This window comes from Miscanthus floridulus, chromosome 7, assembly GCF_019320115.1.
Source record: "Miscanthus floridulus cultivar M001 chromosome 7, ASM1932011v1, whole genome shotgun sequence".
NCBI classification, from domain to species: Eukaryota; Viridiplantae; Streptophyta; class Magnoliopsida; order Poales; family Poaceae; genus Miscanthus; species Miscanthus floridulus.
Genome location: NC_089586.1, coordinates 43389178 through 43408937, shown reverse-complemented (window position 1 = coordinate 43408937; position 19760 = coordinate 43389178). Strand labels below are relative to the sequence as shown.

Sequence of the window (19760 nt, the reverse complement as noted above, 5' to 3'; positions counted from 1 at the left end):
CACAACTAGCTACACTAAAGAGCTTGACAACCAGTTTGCGGTAATGTAAAGAGAGTGATCAAGAAGATTACACCACAATGTAGATGAAAGAACCAATCAATCACAAGGATGAATAACAATGAAGACTAATCACATCGGAATCAATGATGAACACAATGATTTTTACCGAGGTTCACTTGCTTGCCGGCAAGCTAGTCCTCATTGTGGCGATTCACTCACTTGGAGGTTCATGTGCTAATTGGCTTCACACGCCAAACCCTTAATAGGGTGCCACACAACCAACACAAGATGAGGATCACACAAGCCATGAGCAATCCACTAGAGTACCTTTTGGCGCTCCGCCGGGGAAAGGTCAAGAACCCCTCACAATCACCACGATCGGAGCCAGAGACAATCACCATCCTCCGCTCAATGATCCTCGCTGCTCCAAGCCATCTAGGTGGCAGCAACCACCAAGAGTAACAAGTGAAATCCACAGCGAAACACGAACACCAAGTGCCTCTAGATGCAAACACTCAAGCAATGCACTTGGATTCTCTCCCAATCTCACAAAGATGATAAATCAATGATGGAGATGAGTGGGAGAGCTTTGGCTAAGCTCACAAGGTTACTATGTCAATGAAAATGGCCAAAGGTTAGGGCTTCAACCGGCCATGGGGCTTAAATAGAAGCCCCCATGAAATAGAGCCGTTGTACCCCTTCACTGGGTACAACGCGGGGTGACCGGATGCTCTGGTCCAATCAATCGGACGTAGCACCGGACGCTTCATTCGTGAATACCGAACACGTCCGATCAGCCTACCAGATGTGTCCAGTAGCTCATAGACTGCCACGTGTCCTGTTCAAACCAACATAGCCATTGCTGCCTATTCTGTCGATGACTGGATGCTCATACCGGACACGCAAACACAAATGACCGAACGCTGAGCCACCGAGTCCGGTCGAGTCCAGTAAGCCAGCAGGGCCAACCAGACACGTCTGTTAGAAATTAACCAAACGCTGAGCCTCAGCGTCTGGTGGAGTACAATAAGCATCTATGCTCGACCGGACGCATCCGGTCACACCGGACCGGACGCTGCCAGCGTCCGATCGACTGTTCTGCCAAACACTGCGTTTGCTGATTCACACCGGACGTGTCTGGTGTGGCAACCGGACGCATCCGGTCGCTGAGTTCGTCGCCAAATATCGGACGTGTCCGGTCACCATACCGAACGCATTCGGTCACTCTGTAACCAGCGCGACTAACTCCTTTTCAACTCTATCTTCTTCACCCTTGCTCAAATGTGCCAACCACCAAGTGTATCACCTTGTGCACATGTGTTAGCATATTTTCACAAACATTTTCAAGGGTGTTAGCACTCCACTAGATCCTAAATGCATATGCAATGAGTTAGAGCATCTAGTGGCACTTTGATAACCGTATTCCGATATGAGTTTCACCCCTCTTAATAGTACGGCTATCAATCCTAAATGTGATCACACTCTCTAAGTGTCTTGATCACCAAAACAAAATAGCTCCTATGGTTTATACCTTTGCCTTGAGCTTTTTGTTTGTCTCTTTCTTCTTTCCAAGTCCAAGCACTTGATTATCATCATGGTATCATCATCATCATGCTATGATCTTCATTTGCTTCATCACTTGGAGTGTGCTACCTATCTCATGATTACTTGATAAACTTGGTTAGCACTTAGGGTTTCATCAATTTACCAAAACCAAACTAGAGCTTTCACATGGCCAGCATAGTAGGCACCATGCCACACCCTACTGCGATGTGGCCATAAGGCGCTGACGATAGCCATGCCCGGACGTGCTCCACAAGATGGCGTAGCTTGCAAGCCAAGTTCGCCGCCTAGCCTATCTTACTAACTAACCCCTCGGGGGGATGACCTCATCCTCGATCTTGATAGATAGGTCTTGCGCCAGGGGGCACCGACTCCTCTATCTCCTCCATCTCGACCTTAGAGTAACCGAGCGTGAAGCCCTGACTCATCATCGCCAGATCAATGTTCTCATAGTGAGAACGAGCGATCACAAACGACCGATGAACGCCAAAGTGAAGCGCGTCCCTCGCGATCTCGCGCACCCAATCTATAATCTAGACGGCGTGGACCACGAGCGAGATTGTCTTCTGCTCTGGGGCTAGCTCGAGGTTGTTGGAGACCAGCTGGATGGCGATGTGCAGGGTATCATGCTCATCGCTCTCCTTCAGGAGGGAGGCCTTCACCTTGCCAAGCTCCTTCTCTAGGCCATAGCTCTTTGTCACCTCCTCCCCAAGCTTGTCATTGAGACCTATCCAAGTCACATACCAATCATGTCAAAAGGTCTACCACGGATTATAGGAAGAAATACAATAAGGGAAACCAAAGGCTTACCGTCCACATCCGCCTGAAGCTTGCGCACTTCATTGTGCTACCGGGTCACCTTGGCCTCCTGGCATTGGACCTCTTCCTGGCGCTGACCGACCTCCGTGGTGAGCCTAGCACACACCACCCCTGGCCGCTCCTCGAAGGGTGCGCCGAACAACGGTTCACCCCCTCGATGGGCCAAAAACGGCCACAGGTAAGAAGGGATATGGAGCTAAAAACGCTCTCACAGCCCATTAAGGCCTAGGAGTTCGAAGGTTGGCCCACCGACGGGTTCACAACTGCTCTAGGGCACCTTTAGAGTGAGAGGTGGTAAGGGATGGGCCCGCTAGCAGTAGGTACCTGGGCGCACGAGCGCCATGGACATCCTAGCCCACGTTCGGGTCTTGGTCGGAGCACTGTCCATGGTTTTTCTTCGAAGAAAGGCAACGAGCCCTTGGGACCGGTCGAACGGACCCAATAACTATATGGATTAATCGCTAGGAATCTAGAGTCGGTCACTAGCTAACCCATGCCGGACCCCAATGAATGGGAAGCCAAGGCCCACTCAAACTAGCCCGTTAACAGCTCACCGAGCACCATGATTCGTCCATCGAGGAAAACATAGCATGGCTCAGCCCCTCCGTTTCATAAAAAAAACGTTTGAGGGAAGAGGACTACAAGATGAGCTGACCCCTCGACTAGATCCCTACTATGCGCTGGGACTCAGGGGAAGTTGGACTCTCAAGGAGACCAAATATGCGGTCGCATGACAATAGCGGATCGATCGGATCCTAAGGAGGGATTGGAATCAAGAGAGATCTTTTCCGACCCCCTGAATCCTGCAGCCACATGCTCCCGAAGAGTCCGAATGTGACGGAAAGGAATTGCGACCCTACCAAGACACCCCACGGCCCGCAAAGGGAGATCAAGACCCTTAGAACCCTTCCATCTGAAAAGCCTTCAAAGGAGTATCCTGCTCCTCCATAGGCTCGGGGGCTACTGTCGGGTATCAGTATTAGGGATACCTGAAAGAAGCTAATGGCCACGAACGCTAACTCACCTGGACAGTCAAGAGTGTATTTTGGTCTCGCCTGACTGAAAGGTCCTAATGGCTAGGGGGGGTGAATAACCTATAAAAATTTCTACAACAACACTTAGCAAACCGATTAGACAAATATGAGGCGAAGCGGGTGTTGCGCTAGCCTACTAAAATGCAAGCCACCTACCATAATTCTAGTTTATATAGTCTCTATCCACACAATGGCTATGTCACTACACTAAGTTAGTGTGCTCTCAAAATCTAACTAAAAAGCCACACTAACCAAACTATCAAGCTCTCACGACTAGCTACACTAAAGAGCTTGACAACTAGTTTGCGATAATGTAAAGAGAGAGGGAGAGCAAGATGGTTATACCACCGAGTCGAGGAATAAACCAATCAATCACAAGAATGAATACCAGTGAAGACCAATCACCTCAGAATCAAATGATGACACAATGATTTTTTACCGAGGTTCACTTGCTTGCTGGCAATCTAGTCCTCATTGTGGCGATACACTCACTTGGAGGTTCACGTGCTAATTGGCATCACACGCCAAACCCTCAATAGGGTGCCACACAACCAACACAAGATGAGGATCACACAAGACACGAGCAATTTACTAGAGTACCTTTTGGCTCTCCACCGGAGAAAGGTCAAGAACCCCTCACAATCACCACGATCGGAGCCGTAGACAATCACCACCCTCCGGTACACTCCGCCGGTGAAGTTTCTTACCCTTGCTCCCAAGTGCTAAACACAATGTGTATCACCTTTGTGCATGTGTGTTAGCATATTTTCGCAAATATTTTCAAGGGTTTTAGCACTCCAGTAGATCCTAAATGCATATGCAATGAGTTAGAGAATCTAGTGGCACTTTGATGACCGTATTTCGATAGGAGTTTCACCCCTCTTAATAGTATGGCTATCGAGGCTAAATGTGATCACACTTGCTAAGTGTCTTGATTACCGAAACAAAATGGCTCCTACCACATATACCTTTGCCTTGAGCCTTTTGTTTTTCTCCTTCTTTTCAAGTCCAAGCACTTGATCATGACCATGACATCACCATCATCATGTCATGATCTTTATTTGCTTCACCACTTGAAATGTGCTATCTATCTCATGATTACTTTGATAAACTAGGTTAGCACTTAGGGTTTCATTAATTCATCAAAACCAAACTAGAGCTTTCACCGACCCTGAAGGTATGAACTCCATCTCGCCCAACCCCGAGGGTGCAGGCTCCGTGTCACCCGACCCCGAGGGCACGGGCTCCGTCATGCCTGACCCCAAGGGTGCGGGCTCCGTGTCGCCCGACCCCGAGGGCGCGGGCTCCGTCACGCTTGACCCTGAGGGCGCGGGCTCCGTCTCGCCCGATCTCGAGGGCACGTGCTCCGTCTCGCCAGACCCCTCGAAGGGGAATTCCGCCTGGCTCGAGGGGGGTCTGTACCGCCCCCAACCAGTATGGGTCTAAGAGTATGAACTCAGGGTCAAACTTCTGACACCAGAAAGGGAGTAGGCGCATCTTGATGTGACCCGCGGCCACGACGGGCCATACCTGAGGACTCACGTCGCCAACAGTGTCAGACTTGTCGGCGCTATGGTACCAAATCTCCGTACGTGGTATCTACTAACCATGCCGCCCGTCGAGACAGAATCAATTGCCACGACTGGCTGACGACGCCCGCGTATAGCGCCAGTGATGAACATGGTTGCGACGTGGAGCCGTCTCCGACATCATCTATAGGATCATCGAGACCCGCGTAAAGGAGATGAAGGGCACCGCGACCCCGGAGGCCTTCTTCCTCCTCGCTTTTCTCTCTCTCTCTCTCTCGTGTAACCTGTGCCTTCCCCTTCATCTGTAAAAGGAGAAGCAGGACGGCCCACGAAGGTCACGGTTCGATGGGCTCAACGAGACTCAACTCCATTCGACTCTTTTACCAGAGACTTGGGACCTGCTCCTTCTCTCGTCCGTTTGTAACCCCTACTACAAACTAGTGTCGGTGACATGAGCAGCAGTAGACTGGACGTAGGGACATTCCGCCCGAACCAGTATAAATTCTTGTGTCCTCCGAGCACACCATCCGGGCCAGACGCGCAAATCACAAATTTATTAGTCGGTGATTCGAAATACCGATAAATACGCACTCGATCATCTCTAAGACTGGACATAGGGCTCCGGCCTGAACCAGTATAAATCCTCGTGTCTACTGGATGCTACCATCGTCTTCCTAGAGCAGCGCGGTAATCGTATAAGTTTACTAGTCTGGTTTACAAAACACCGACATTAAGTAATTATTTTTTATCTTGCTGACTCTATGTAAAGCAATAGAGTTGCATATAAGAGCTGAAGATTTTATTTTATCCTTAGTATTCCAAATTTTCTTTAGTTTTTCTGAAGCTACAAGATTTTGGGATAAGTCTTTTGTTTTTTTAGGGTAACAGGAGGGGATACCTCCTACTGATCTTTCATTGCAAACAAAAGGTTTTACACAACAGGTCTATGAAAGAAAAAAGGAAACAAAGAAAATCAAGAAGATTACACATAAGCTTCTAGCCATTGACTAATTTGAGGTTCATAAACTTTCTTTGCTCCAAGAATAAATTGAGCAAAATCTGTCTTGAAATGCCTTTTGCCATGTTGAATGGATAGTTGCACTTGCTGAAATATTGCATCATTTCATACTGACCAACTAGCCCAACACATGGTGATGATCACTTCCATAAAGAAAGGCAGACGAAGCTGATTTATGAAAGAAGCAATAGCATGAAAAGGATCTGCAAGTTGAGGGATGACTAACCCCAAACGGCCCCAACAAGCCACTGGAAATACGCATTCGAGGAAGAGATGAAGAGACTTTCTTCTGTGGACAAATTACAAAGCACACAATTGTAATCCTCCAAAATCATCTTTTTCTTTTTCGGTAGATTGAGGCCCTTAAGTAGAAGCCAGAAAAAGACCATGCTCTTGTTTGGACAGGAAGATCTCTGGAGCCTCGGGGTCACAGCGAGGGTTAATTAAAGAGGGATCTTTGCGTCAAGAAGAAAAGCGCGAGGTTCAATTATTTTTGGTCATGTCCACGCAGCACATATTACAAGAAGCCATATATATAATTTATATTCTAGGAAGATTTAACGCCATACTGAAAAGATAAGTTAAGGTGATGATTTAAACAGGACGAGCCACGAAGTTGCCGCTCTCCACGTCGCCACCCAAGAACGCTCCGACGTCATACGATCTCTTGGTAGCTTGGTGGCGACCTTGGTTCCCCTTGGGCACTTGTCCCAGTTCGACGTCGCGGCCGTCCCGGCACGCGCCGGCAACGCTGGCGGTGCGGTCGTACCGGGCGAGCTGCTGCAGCACTTGCTTCATGGACGGCCGGGACGGCGCGTCGTCCCCGGTGCACATTACCCCGAGCACGAACACGGCCACGGCGTCCCCAATGTACACGGCCCTGTCCTGGATGCTCTCGTCGACGACGTCGTGGAGAGTTCCCCCCGCCTTGTACCTCCGCCACGCCCACTCCACCAGGCAGCACTCGGCGGCGTCCTTTCTGCTGTCGTTGGCCACCCGCCCGGTCACCAGCTCCAGCAGCACCACGCCGAAGCTGTACACGTCCACCTTCTGGTTCACCTTCGCGCCGCGTCCACACTCTGCATCCAGTTCCAACCAGAGCAGATCAGCAGAGTGTCGATTCATTTAAGCCTCCTGGGAAGACCAGAAGGGTTGGCCGCCGGTGACTGTCTTGCGACTAATGACGCACGTACCTGGAGCCATGTACCCGAAGGTGCCGCCGACTGCGGACACGGACTCGGGCTCGCCGGACTTGAGCAGGATCCGAGCGAGGCCGAAGTCGGCGATCTTGGCACGGAACCCCGGGTCGAGTAGGATGTTGCTGGACTTGACGTCCCGGTGCATGATAGGCTGCGCGCACTCGTCGTGCATGTAGCTGAGCCCCCTCGCCGCGTCGACGGCGATGCCCAGCCGCGTCGGCCAGTCCAGCGCCGCCGTGGCCGCGTTGTTGTCCTTGGGGTGCAGCCACCGGTCGAGGCTGCCGTTCTCCATGTACTCGTACACCAGCAGCTTGGTGTCCTCGCTCGAGATGTAGCAGAGGAGGCTCACGATGTTGGTGTGCCGGATGTCGCCCAGGATCTTCACCTCCGCGTCGAACTCCCGGTCGAGCTTCTCCTCGGCCTTCCCCCTGCTTGACAGCTTCTTCACGGCCACCACCGTGCCGCCGCAGCCGCGCCCGCGCCCGCGTCCCGGGAGCTGGACGCGGTACACTTTGCCGGAGCCGCCGCTGCCGATCACGTCCTCGTCGCGGAGGTTGGTGAGCACGTCGCACTCGCTGAAGTCCAGCTTGCGGAACGCCATCATCTTCCACGACGTCACGTCGCGCCCGTGCTTCTTCCGCCGGACGATGAAACACCCGACGGCGCCGATGAGGATGGCGCCGGCGAGCACGGAGAACAGGATGACCAGGTCAGTTGACATCTGGTTGTGGCGGCTGTAGCGGCACGTCGGGATGTTTATATTCTGGTTCACCGCGGCGCAGAGGCCACGGTTTCCGAGGAACGAGTCTTCGAACGCCGGGCTCTGCAGCGACTGGGGGAGCTCGCCGGTGAGTTGGTTGGAAGAGAGGTTGAGGAAACTGAGATGGAGGTCGTTGAACTCCTGAGGTATTTCTCCGGTGAGCTCGTTGTTGGAGAGATCAAGGATGGTGAGCACCAGCAGCGACCCGATCTGTGCCGGAAGTAGCCCAGATATCTGATTGCTGCTAAGGTTCAGGTAATTCAGAGCTCCCAGTGATTGGATGGAAGGTGGAATCGAGCCAGATATCCGGTTCCCGGCGAGGTACAGCTCCGTGAGGTTGGCGAGCCCCGACATGTTGTTCGTTAGAGGACCGGAGAATTGGTTGTTCTCCGCCCGGAAATTCTTCAACCCCGGCGCGGAGGTCGGCACGTCGCCGGAGAATTGGTTGTTCCCCATCTCGATCCGTGTGATTTTGGAGGATATCACACTGGGCATAGTGCCAGTGAAGCTGTTGTTCTGAATCATAACAGTCGTCAGGTCTGGGAACGCCGACCATACCTTCTCGGGGAACTCTCCGGTGAAGTGGTTGTTGTACAGCATGATGTTGTTCACCGTCTCGCAGTCCCCGAGGATCGCCGGGAACACGCCGGAGAAGCTGTTGTTGAAGACCACGATGTCGTAGAGCTTCTTGTTGAAGCAGAGGGTGTGCGGCAGCTCGCCACTGAGGAAGTTGTTGCTCACTTCAAGGTTGCCCAGCAGCGAGTGCTTCCCGAGCTCCGGCGGGAGGGGGCCGGAGAGCCTGTTGCTGAACAGCCGGATGTCCGCGAGGTTCGGGAGCCGCCCGACGCTCGAGGGGATCGGCCCGGTGAGGTTGTTGAAGTACAGGTAGAGCAACGACAAGTTCTTCAAGTTGCCGATGCTCTCCGGTATGTGCCCGGTGAGCGAGTTCGTGGACAGGTCGATCTCTTGCAGGCTCACGGCGGTGATATCTGTCCCAATTGCACCGGTGAAGCTGTTATCGTAAAGGTACAGGATCTCAAGCTTCTGAAGCTTCCAAACCCACGGCGGGATTTCACCGTGGAGCTTGTTTACGTGCAGAGCCAGAGTCGTCAGCTCAGTGAGCGACGACAGGTTGGCAGGGATGCCACCAGTCAGGTTCATCCCTGACATCCACAGCATCTTCAGCTTCTTCAACTTGCCAAACTCGTTAGGGACGGGGCCTGGCGCGAAGGGGTTACTTGCCAGGGTTAGCGTCTCGAGCTGTGTGAGGTTGCCGATGGCGGCACCCGGGTAGCTCCCATTGAAGCTATTAGTGTCGAGCACCAACGACTTGAGCTTCGGGAACCCGGCGATTGCCAACGGCACGCTGCCTGTGAAGCCATTGCTTGACAGGTTCAGGCGCTCCATCGCCGACGACAGTTTGTCGATGTCAGCTGGGAGGGCACCGGAGAAGTGATTGTTGGACAGGTCAAGGAACTGAAGAGCCGAGCAGCCGTAGAGCGCTGTCGGGAACTGTCCGGTGAGGTTGTTGTAGGAAAGGTCTAGGTAGGACAGGTTCTTGAGGTTGCAAATGGAAGATGGGACTGGATTGGTTATGCTGAGATTTTGGAAGGACAGGGTGGACAACACTTGGCCGTTCACGCACCTGATCCCTTTCCAGCTGCAGTAGGAAGCGTTCTGGGAACTCCACGAGCTGAGCGCGGATGGGTTGCCCCAGTCTTTCTTGATCGTTAGGAGTGTTGCTAGCTCGCTGGCGTCAGTCTGCGCCATGGATCGTTGCATGCTGCAGTTGAAGGTGATGAACAGTAGTAAGAAGAGGAGTAGAAGATAGGAGTGAGCCATTTTTGTCATCGTTGAGGTGTGTCTTCTTCACGTTCAGACTATATGGTGAGTGAACTTAGTTGGAAGATTCTTATAACCAGAGGGCAGTGGGAAGTGGGCACTGCGCATACGCTAATAAAGACAATGACCAACGACTCACAGTCAAAGTCTTCCCGCACACTGATTACTAAAAGATACTCTGATGGACAATTTGTTATCTAGCACTATAGTGTGTGGATAGCCATGACCCTTTGACCCTTTCATTCAGCTATCACTACTACTCAGTCCGTGCTAAAATCTTGCAAGTCATAAACATTAGAGGTTGATGTTTAATACCTACTACTAATAAAAATTACTTATACTAATTTCTATGTTTCTTTCTCTTTGTTTATTTTCTAACACAATAGGCACATAGATACTTTATAATCCATATCTAGTTGTGATTATCTTACCAATTATTGATCTATATGCTTTTCCATCCTAACCCCTATTCTATTTTCTCTTTGTATGGCACCTCAATATATTTTCAATATGCATTAAATTCTAACATAAATTATTGTGGCTCTTGTTACAATCCATATCTTCATTAATATATATTCTGATTTTTCAAATTTTGATCTTATACTCACCATAGTTTTTTTAATCTACAAGTTAAGTTGGAACTCTTATGCTTATTGTATCTATCTTTTATTAACTCTCATTTTATATTATAAGGAATTTAGATCATATAGACATAATTCAAAAAACAAATACTGCGATGACATAAATGGTCATTAAAACTGTACCCCATCGTTCAAGAACGATGATAGAGCTTGAAGCATGATCTAGAATGGGCTAACCGTGCTAAGGCTTATCATCACTTTTTTACTCCAATCGAATCACAAAGACCATAAAGGTATTACCGCCTATTGCTCTCACTAACCTCCCCCACTTCCCAAGTTATTTGGATTTTGTTATCAAAGAATTATATCTGTAGCAATATTAGTTTGTTATAAAAATAGAGTTCCTACAATTATACAATCAATATAGATATACTACACAATTCAGTTAAAAAATACAATTTTATCTAGTAACAAATTCTATAAATTATATGTCATCGTTTTAATATAATTTTAAAAAATTGTTAATACTATTCCTATATATCAACGGTTAAGGGAACATCTTTCATAATTGCTGAAAACATAACATATATATAATATATTCATCTCACATGCATGCATGTGTACTTGATCTACATCACAATACAACATGTAAGTTTACTTAATCATTTTAAATATATTATTAATACTAATAGGGTAATTTAGAAATGTATATATGTATAATATGTGGTTATGAATCATTTTTCATAACAACGAATTTTTGTAACTTTGATATAGATTTGAAGGGATACTTTGGTATTTTTAATAATGACAAAAGTGGCAATTTAGATGAAAATTTAAGGGGTCACGTAGATTATATATCATAATGGGCGATAGGTAATTAGATGTAAATTTAAGGTAATTTAGACTTTTAGATTACTTTTCATAGGTATTCTATGTTGAGGCCAAGTTCAGTATATTCTTGGAAAGATCTACGCGACAAAATCATAGCCAACTTCAAAGGGTTCACCACTAAATCCTTGACTTCGATGGACCTATTCTAGTACAAGCAAAATCAAGGCGAGGCCCTAAGAGATTATTTTCAGAGATTTGTGCAGCAAAAAGCGAATGCACCAAATGTCCCAGAGGATGTGACAATTAAAGCCGCAATCAAAGGCCTCCATATTGGAGCCTTTGCAGCTCATCTAGCTCAAGAGAAGCGAAGCACCATAGAGGAATTATATAGTGAATTTGAGAAATATTGCATATCAGATAATGACCTCCGTAGAAGGCTAGAAGAGCAGAATTAGAACAAACAATACCAAGGAAATAGCAGAAATGTTCAAAGCGGCAACAGAAGCCAAAGCTAGCCACAGCCTCAGCAAGGGTCAGATCACCAAGTCTTCAACATAGAGCAACAAGAAAACAGCCAGCAAGGGCAAGATGCACTGAAAGGCAGGTCCAAACAATGCGCCCTAGAAGCACTATGAAGGCAAGAGATATGGCCAAGGGAAGAAATGGAACAAGAACCAGGACCAAAGGCAGTGAAGGCAATATTGTTTCTTTCATAGAGGAAACAAAGGGCACACCACCAGGGATTGCCTAGATGCCAAGGAAATTCAAGAAAGAATAAAGAGCAAAGCAAACCCATAGCCTCCGCCACAACAGCCCGCAAGAGAGGTAAACCACACCTTCGTTGCTACTCCTCGGCAGCCATACCACCCCATATACCCAAGCCTGAACTCCAATCAAATTCACCCATCCACCTTAGCAGCCGTGTACTATCCTAACTTCTTGCCCGCATGGCGACCAATCACCAGCAGCAAGGACAGGCTAGTAGCCAACGCGCAGAAGCTAACCTCACTTATATAAACCCAAGGCCTCCGCACATAACATTTATTGAGACAAACCAGCTAGCTCAAACTCACAACAGATAGCCCGAAGCACTACCTCCACCTCCACCCCCACCGTAGTTAGCCCCACCCAAAAATGAGCCTAACCCAGAAAACCAGCTTAACCCACACACACCCTTGTCTACGATAGGCACGATACTACCAATAGCCGGAGGCTCTTCAATGGAGTTCCAGACAAAGAAATAGAAGAAGGACCACCTCAGGCTCATCAATAACATGGCAGTCCAAGGCCTAGTGTGCTGCACAGATTGGTCGAACACACCCATTACATTTTCAAAGCAAGACCTACAATTGGAGAGCTACCCACACGCTGATGCCATGGTGGTTAAGGCCAATATAGCAAGCTGGGAAATCAATAGGGTTCTGATAGATTTTGGAAGCTCTACATATATCATCTTCGTTAACACATTCGACCAGATGAAGTTGAGCAAAAGCCGGTTGCAGCCTTTGGATTCCCCACTAATCGGTTTTGGAGGAAAGAAAATCAATGCGTTGGAAAAAATCTCTTTACCCGTGTCCTTCGGAGGCTAGGAAAATGCAAGAACAAAGTACGTGACCTTCGACATAGTAGACCTCAAATACCCATATAACGCCATCTATGGTAGAGGGTTTACAAATAAGTTTAATCCAGCCTCCATATGGCTACTTGTTTATGAAAATGCCAGCTCTGCATGGCATCATCACGGTCCACGACAGTCAGAAAGAGGCAAGAAACATAGAGAGAGCCATCTATAAAACACAATGCAACATTAGCTCTGCCAAATCAACAAAGAAAAACAAGCTAGAGCCTCCAAAAATGCCGAAGGGTAAAATAGATCTCAGAGATCAAAAAGAGACCAAGGCAGTACCATTGGAAAACACGGTACTGGACAGGAAAGTCATCATCGGAAGCAATCTATCAAAGGAAGAAGAGGCAGAGCTCATAGAAATTTTAGCTAAGAACAAAGATGTCTTCGCTTGGTCAGCCTCTGATTTGAAGGGAGTCAGTAGGGACATCATTCAACATTCACTTGATATTAACCCCAAGATGAAACTAAGAAAGCAGAGATAAAAGAAAATATCGAAAGACAGAATCCTAGCTATGAAGGTAGAAGTGCAAAGATTGCTAGATGCAAATGTCATCAGAGAAGTTAAAGTACTTGGAGTGGCTGGCAAATGTAGTGTTGGTGCCAAAGAAAAATGGCAAGATGAGGATGTGCATAGATTTCACTAACCTAAATAAAGCCTACAAGAAAAACCCATTTTCGCTACCAAGAATAGATACCACCATCGATAAGGCGACAGGTTGCAAACGCTTTTCACTACTGGATTATTTCTCTGGATATCACCAGTCTAGCTCAACAAAGAAGATGAGAAAAAGACAAGTTTCACTACTGCCTTTGGAACATATTATTATATTGGAATGCCTGAAGGGCTCAAGAACGTAGGTTCAGCCTTTGCTAGGATGACCAAGGCAGTTCTTGGCCCACAGCTACAGAAAAACATCATTGCTTATGTTGATGACATTGTAGTAATGAGCAAAAATGAAGAAGATCATATTGCCGACCTCAAAGAAATGTTCACGAATCTCAGGGCAGCGGGGCTCAAATTAAACCCAGAGAAGTGTGTCTTTGGCGTCAGCAGAGGGAAGATGCTCGGGTACATCATAGGACCCGAAGGCATAAGGGCAAACCCAGAAAAGACGAAGGCCATAATCTCAATGGTAGAACCATCAACAAAAAAGGATATCCAAAAGCTCACTGGACGGATAGCAGCACTAAACAAGTTCATCTCAAATTCAGCAGAACACAACCTCCCATTCTTCAAAGCTCTGAGAAGCGAGACAAGGTGGAATGGGGACTAGAGCAGTTGAAGGCTTTCCAACAGCTCAAAAACTATATAGCCAGCAAACTCTTGGTCACAGTATCAGGTCTAGAGACACCACTACTGTTGCATGTTGCAGCCTCTGACCATGCAGTTAACGGGGTGCTCGTCTAAGAAAAAGAAGAAGAATCAAAGGTCACCCAGCAGCCAGTCTATTACATCTCAGAACCATTATCAGGAGCAAAGTTGAACTATACAAAAATAAAAAAGATAGCATACGCTGTTCTGACGACATCTTGGAAATTAAAACATTACTTCCAAGCACATGAAATCACAGTGCCATCGTCACAGCTGCTCGGAGACATATTTAGTAACAAAGAGGCCTCTAGAAGAATAGAGAAATGGGCAATAGAATTATCATAGTTCGATCTCAACTATGTATCAAGAATAGCAATAAAGTCTCAAGCATTAGCAGATTTCATGGCAGATTGGACACCTTTCGTGCAATAAAGTACACATCCTCAAGCCCAGATCTAGACACTCTATACAGATGGATCTTGAGGACAACTGGGACCAGGAGCCTCCGTCGTTTTGATAGCACCATCAGGCCTCCGCTCGAAGTACGCAGCCAGACTAGAGTTCAAAGCAACAAACAACATAGCAGAGTACGAAGGCCTTATACTAGGACTCAATAAGGCAAAGGCACTTGGTGCAAAAACAATACTAGCAAAAACTGACTCTCAAGTTGTACCTAGGCAAGTTGAAAAAGAGTACATGGTGAAAGGATCAAGTTGGCCAAGAGGGGGGTGAATTGGGCAAATTCTAAATTTCTTCGCAATAATTAAATCCTATGGTTAGCCCAATTAACCTAGAAAGTGTTCCTAATTGTTCTACCGCACAAAAGACTTGCAACCTAAGTTCCAATCCTACTCTAGCATGGCAATTCTAAGAATATAAAGACATGAATTGAATTGCTCAAAGTAAATGCTCAAAGTAAATAGAGAGGAAAGAACACGGCGATGTTTTGCCGAGGTATCGGAGAGTCGCCACTCCCCACTAGTCCTCGTTGGAGCACCCATGCAAGGGTGTAGCTCATCCTTGATCCGCGCAAGGATCAAGTGCTCTCTACGGGTTGATTCTTCGACACTCCATCGCGGTGAATCACCCACAACCGCTCACAACTTGAGTTGGGTCACCCACAAGCTCCGTCAGGTGATCACCAAACTCCCAATCACCACCAAGCCATCTAGGTGATGGCGATCACCAAGAGTAACAAGCACAAACTCTCACTTGACCACGACAAGCCTAATGAGAAGGTGGATGCACACTTTGCTACTCTCGATCTTCACTAATGAGGTCTCTCTTTTGGATTCTCAAATCTCAATCACCTCACTAGGACCTTGCTCTTCTTGGCACTCTCTAAGGTGTTTCTCAGCTGTTGGAATGAGCAAAAGTAACTCCACACACGAGTGGAGCTTCTATTTATAACATGGGCTGAAAAATGAACTGTTATGTGCCTCTGTGGGGTGACCGGACACTCCGGTCATGTTGACCGGATGCTCCGGTCAGTACACCCTAAACTCCAGGGTTTACAGTGTGACCGGACGCGTCTGGTCACGATTTACCCTCTCTGGAACCTTACTGGAAACGACCGTACGCTGGCTCTCAGCGTCCGGTCACTTGACCTTCCAGCATCCGGTCACACCGAACGATTTCACCTCAGTCAAATGAACTGACCGGACTCTGCGCCAGCGTCCGGTCACACTGAAGCTAGCGTCCGATCAGTATTTGACCCTCCATTCACTTCCAACTCAATCATATGTGAATGAAGTTTGCTCCATTTGATCTTAGGCATATGTAGGAGCTACCTAGCGCTAGTTTTAACAAGTGTGCACCACACCTAACTCACTAGACTCACCTAGGTCAAGCTACCCGTCCATACCCCCCTTAATAGTACGGCCAAAGGAAAAACAAAGTCCTAAACTACTCTAAGTGTCTCTTCAACTCCAATCGACACTTAGAACTAGCTCGTCCTTAACCTTGTCGTCCATCCTTTGAAAACCGAAACAATTTCCATCATAGGGGCATGACAACCATGATTGCCCAATCAATCTCCATTACCGTGACCTAACTTAATTGCCTCTACAAAACACACGTTAGTCATAGTAATCTTGTATTGTCATTAATCACCAAAACCCTATTAGGGGCCTAGATGCTTTCAATCTCCCCCTTTTTGGTGATTGATGACAATACCACCTCGAGTATGTGAAAGAGTGAGGTTTTTAACATGCTTGGATCATATAAACTTTTGTCAATAAGAACAAAGGTGTTAGTCAAGCTTATATGAACCAAGCCAACATGATGTACTCAAAAGATGTGAAATAAGCATGAGTACAAGTATTAAAGCTCATTTGCATCAGAGTAAAACGTGGAAGCAAAGGCAAATGAGCATAACACAAGTGATATGACATATAAATAATTCAAAGTTGAGAGCACACATGTCATATATCACGATCACGTAGATATCACTATGACATATATATGGTTCAATGCATGAAATTAAACACACGATGAATGCATAATAGTGTATCACACATAAAAACTCCAAATGTAATATATAAGCTAATATAAAAAGTAAGCTCCCCCTAGATAAGTAGCTCCCCTAAGCCTAACATACTCGAACCCTCTCCCCCTTTGGCATCAAACACCAAAACCTATGGGTCGATCGGCGGGACTGCAATGGATGAGCAGGTGCTGAGGTACGAGGGGCAAGGTGGAACTAGGTGCCATCATCGTCTGATCTTGAACTCTGGGCTGTCTGACCCTCTGTAGCTGGCAGTGTCACTGAAGTGATCTAGGTTTGAGCTGGGACAGGTGCTGCCTGTGACTCTGCTGGTATGCCTGTAGTAGGATCTAAAGATGCAACTGAGGAAGGTAGCCTCTGTGTAGTCACGGCGATAGGAGCTGCTGTAGAAGGACCTGGGGCATACAAATGTGGCGGTGTAGGCTGCCCTGTCAACTCACTGAAAGAGGCTCCAAGACTCCTGGAGACTGAAGTATCTGGCTCTAGCATTGACGATGTCTATGCTGGTGTGAAGCCCGTCTGAAATGGAGTGAACTACGGGGCTACCACTGGCGAAGTGAACCACTGGGACACCTGCTCTGTAGGAGAAGCATACTGTGCTGGTGGCTGTCCCTAACTCTGAAGCCCACTGGGCTATAATGCTAGAGTCATCGAAGTAGTGGCTGCCTGACCAAGCTAGGGCAAAGGCTATGGCGGTGGAGCCCCAATGGCAGTCACAACATGCTGCTTAAATCTAAGGAGCTGCTGCTGCATGAGGATCTACTACTGATGCATGGCCTACTGCTACTGCTGTAGAGCCTGAGTCTGCTGATGTATAGCTAGCTACTGCTGCTGGATCTGCTGCTGCTGGCGCTGGAACTCATCCTACCGAGTCTGGAACTGAGCAAATGTAGCAGCTGTCTCCTGAGCCTGTCGTGCCTGGTCCTACCTCATCCGCTCAAGTATAACAAGGAGAGCAGGGTTGGTCTGCGAGGTAGGTGATGCTGAGCTAGAGCTACCGACCTCATGGTCATGTTGCTGAGGAGGCATCTAAGGGATGGGCTGGTAGTCATCATCAGAACTGTCACTGGGGTCGCTCACGACCATCCCCTCCTGTTGAGCAAGCTCCTCCTCCTCTATAGCTGCAATGCCTCTGATGATATCATCCTGCTGGGCTGTAGACTCTGGCACCTCAGGGCGTCGACGTGGCTGACTGGGTGCTGTAGGTGTACTGTGCTTGATCATCTGTGTCATGTTATAGGCAGGGAACTCAGTCGTAGCACCACTATATTCTACAAGCATCTCTGGTGGCCTCACTGTGACTGCTTTGTGGATAAGCTAGGTGATCCAGTCAGCATAGGGTAACTGCCTGCAACCTCTGAAGCCCTCATCTATAGTATCCTCCATCTCTGACAGAAGAAGATCCCATATATCAAAAACTGTCTGCTGCATCAGAGAGTTGATCAGCCACAACTGTATATGTGTCAAGCCCTCTCTGTATCCCATCCTGGGAAGCAGTGTCCTCCTCATGACAGCCTCAAGTATGCGAGCAGTGGGATTTAGGTCACTAGGGTTCCTACATGATCCCTCTCCAAAGGGCTCAGTGAAGCAGTGGCGAACCAAGTCAGTAGGGGCACATTGCCACCATGAGGACGTCTAGGGGTGTTGTCTGGCCATAGCACACCTCGTGAAGTCTGACTGGCTGCTCCTGAAGTCTTAGTATCTCCCTGACCCTCTAGCTCGTTAGGCGGTAGTCTCTTCCTCCAAATGCGAAGTGAATATATCTATGCTGCGGGTCAATCCAGAGGGAAGCATAGAACTGCCAAACCCAAGATGGAACATATAGTCTAGACCGTCCAATCAAACCTGATAGCCCCGATAGATATGTAAGATAGGGGCGAATGTGCTCTCCTGCTGTTGCAACTATAGAGTCAATGTGGCACACCCTCTAAGATCTGAAAACTGCCCACTGTTGAGATTGGCATTGTAGAAATCCTCCTGCAGTGGAGTGTAGAAGCCCTCTGAAGCTCTCTCATCCCTCCTCAGCGGAAACCATATCTCAAAATCAACAAATCTCAGCTGCTGAACCTGCTTGGCCATGGCGGCCCTCAAGTCAAGATGGGTCACTAGAGGCGGACCCTGTGGTCTAGACGGTGGATGAGAACCCCTCCACTATGTGTCAGCCCTCGGCATGACTGGGGCACAAGTACGACCAGAGCAGCGAGGCTGTGGCTGAGGTGCCTACTCTGTCTCCTCGGCCTACTAGCCCTTTTGAGTCTACTCTATTGGCTCTGTTGGTGGGGGCTGCTGCTGTGGCTCCTGCTATGACTCCCCTTGAGGCTGAGGATCCACAATGGGAAGATGTTGTCCTACCATCATGACAGTCCCAGGTGGACTACCATGAAGACGCTCAATACGCTCAAGTCTACCCTACGCCTCTGGTGACAGATGGTCTGCAATAACAACTCCACTACAAGCTCCTCCTCTCTCAGCACGCTCTGCGGCCTCAGCGACTATAGCTGCTCTAGCTATCTCTACATTAGGGTACTTGCGCTTCTTTGATGCAACCTTCTTCGTTGCCTTGCCTTTAGGATTTGCAGGCAAGCGAGGTGGACGCCTTGGATCCTCATCTCCTGGACCACCACCGACATTCTTCGTGCGAGCCATCTGATGAACCTGAAGAGAATCAACTGCCGCTGACAGGAAACAACTACCTCTGACACTTTTGAGGCTTGACCTCGATCCTTACTCGTGAGCTTGGCCCCGAGTTAACTGACAACTGCCACACGATCTCAACGGCACCGACTCGCTGCACGATGGAATGGATAGGATATACAATAAATACAATGTATCTAATAGATGCGAAACCCTAGGAAGCAAGCAATTTGGATACGAAATTGAAACGCGGGGCATTGCTACCTGACAAAACGACGACCCGAGGAGAAAAAAGACGACACGTGGAAAACCACTGAATCGTGAGGCTAGGGTTAGGGATTGCAGTGGAGGATCGGCAATCTGATACGGTGAATCGACGGCACGGCGATGGACGTGGACGGCACTGCGGCTCAGGCTTGCTCGGTGGTGGAGCACGGTTGGCTCAGTGGTGGCTCTGCTTCGAAGGATCTTGGCGATGAGCTGAGCAGCGATGGCGCGCGGGGCA

At 48.2% G+C, this 19760-nt stretch overlaps 1 protein-coding gene across 1 annotated transcript; it reads right to left on the bottom strand.

The window, feature by feature from the left end:
* Positions 1 to 6419: 6419 nt before the first annotated feature.
* LOC136466933 (receptor-like protein kinase HSL1) lies at positions 6420 to 9822 on the bottom strand. Its single transcript, XM_066465465.1, has 2 exons — positions 7157 to 9822; positions 6420 to 7042 (listed from the first exon to the last, which is right to left on the bottom strand). The coding sequence occupies exons 1-2, from the start codon at positions 9771 to 9773 to the stop codon at positions 6558 to 6560; spliced, it is 3102 nt and encodes a 1033-aa protein (XP_066321562.1). The 5' UTR covers positions 9774 to 9822; the 3' UTR covers positions 6420 to 6557.
* Positions 9823 to 19760: the final 9938 nt, after the last annotated feature.

What these genes read in the sequence shown, in the direction of transcription:
- LOC136466933 (XM_066465465.1), bottom strand. Translation starts at nt 9,773, where the DNA reads ATGACAAAAATGGCTCACTCCTATCTTCTACTCCTCTTCTTACTACTG. An exon ending in CTTCGGGTACATGGCTCCAG is followed by an intron (nt 7,043 to 7,156) that starts GTACGTGCGTCA and finishes AACTGGATGCAG; the next exon opens with AGTGTGGACGCGGCGCGAAG.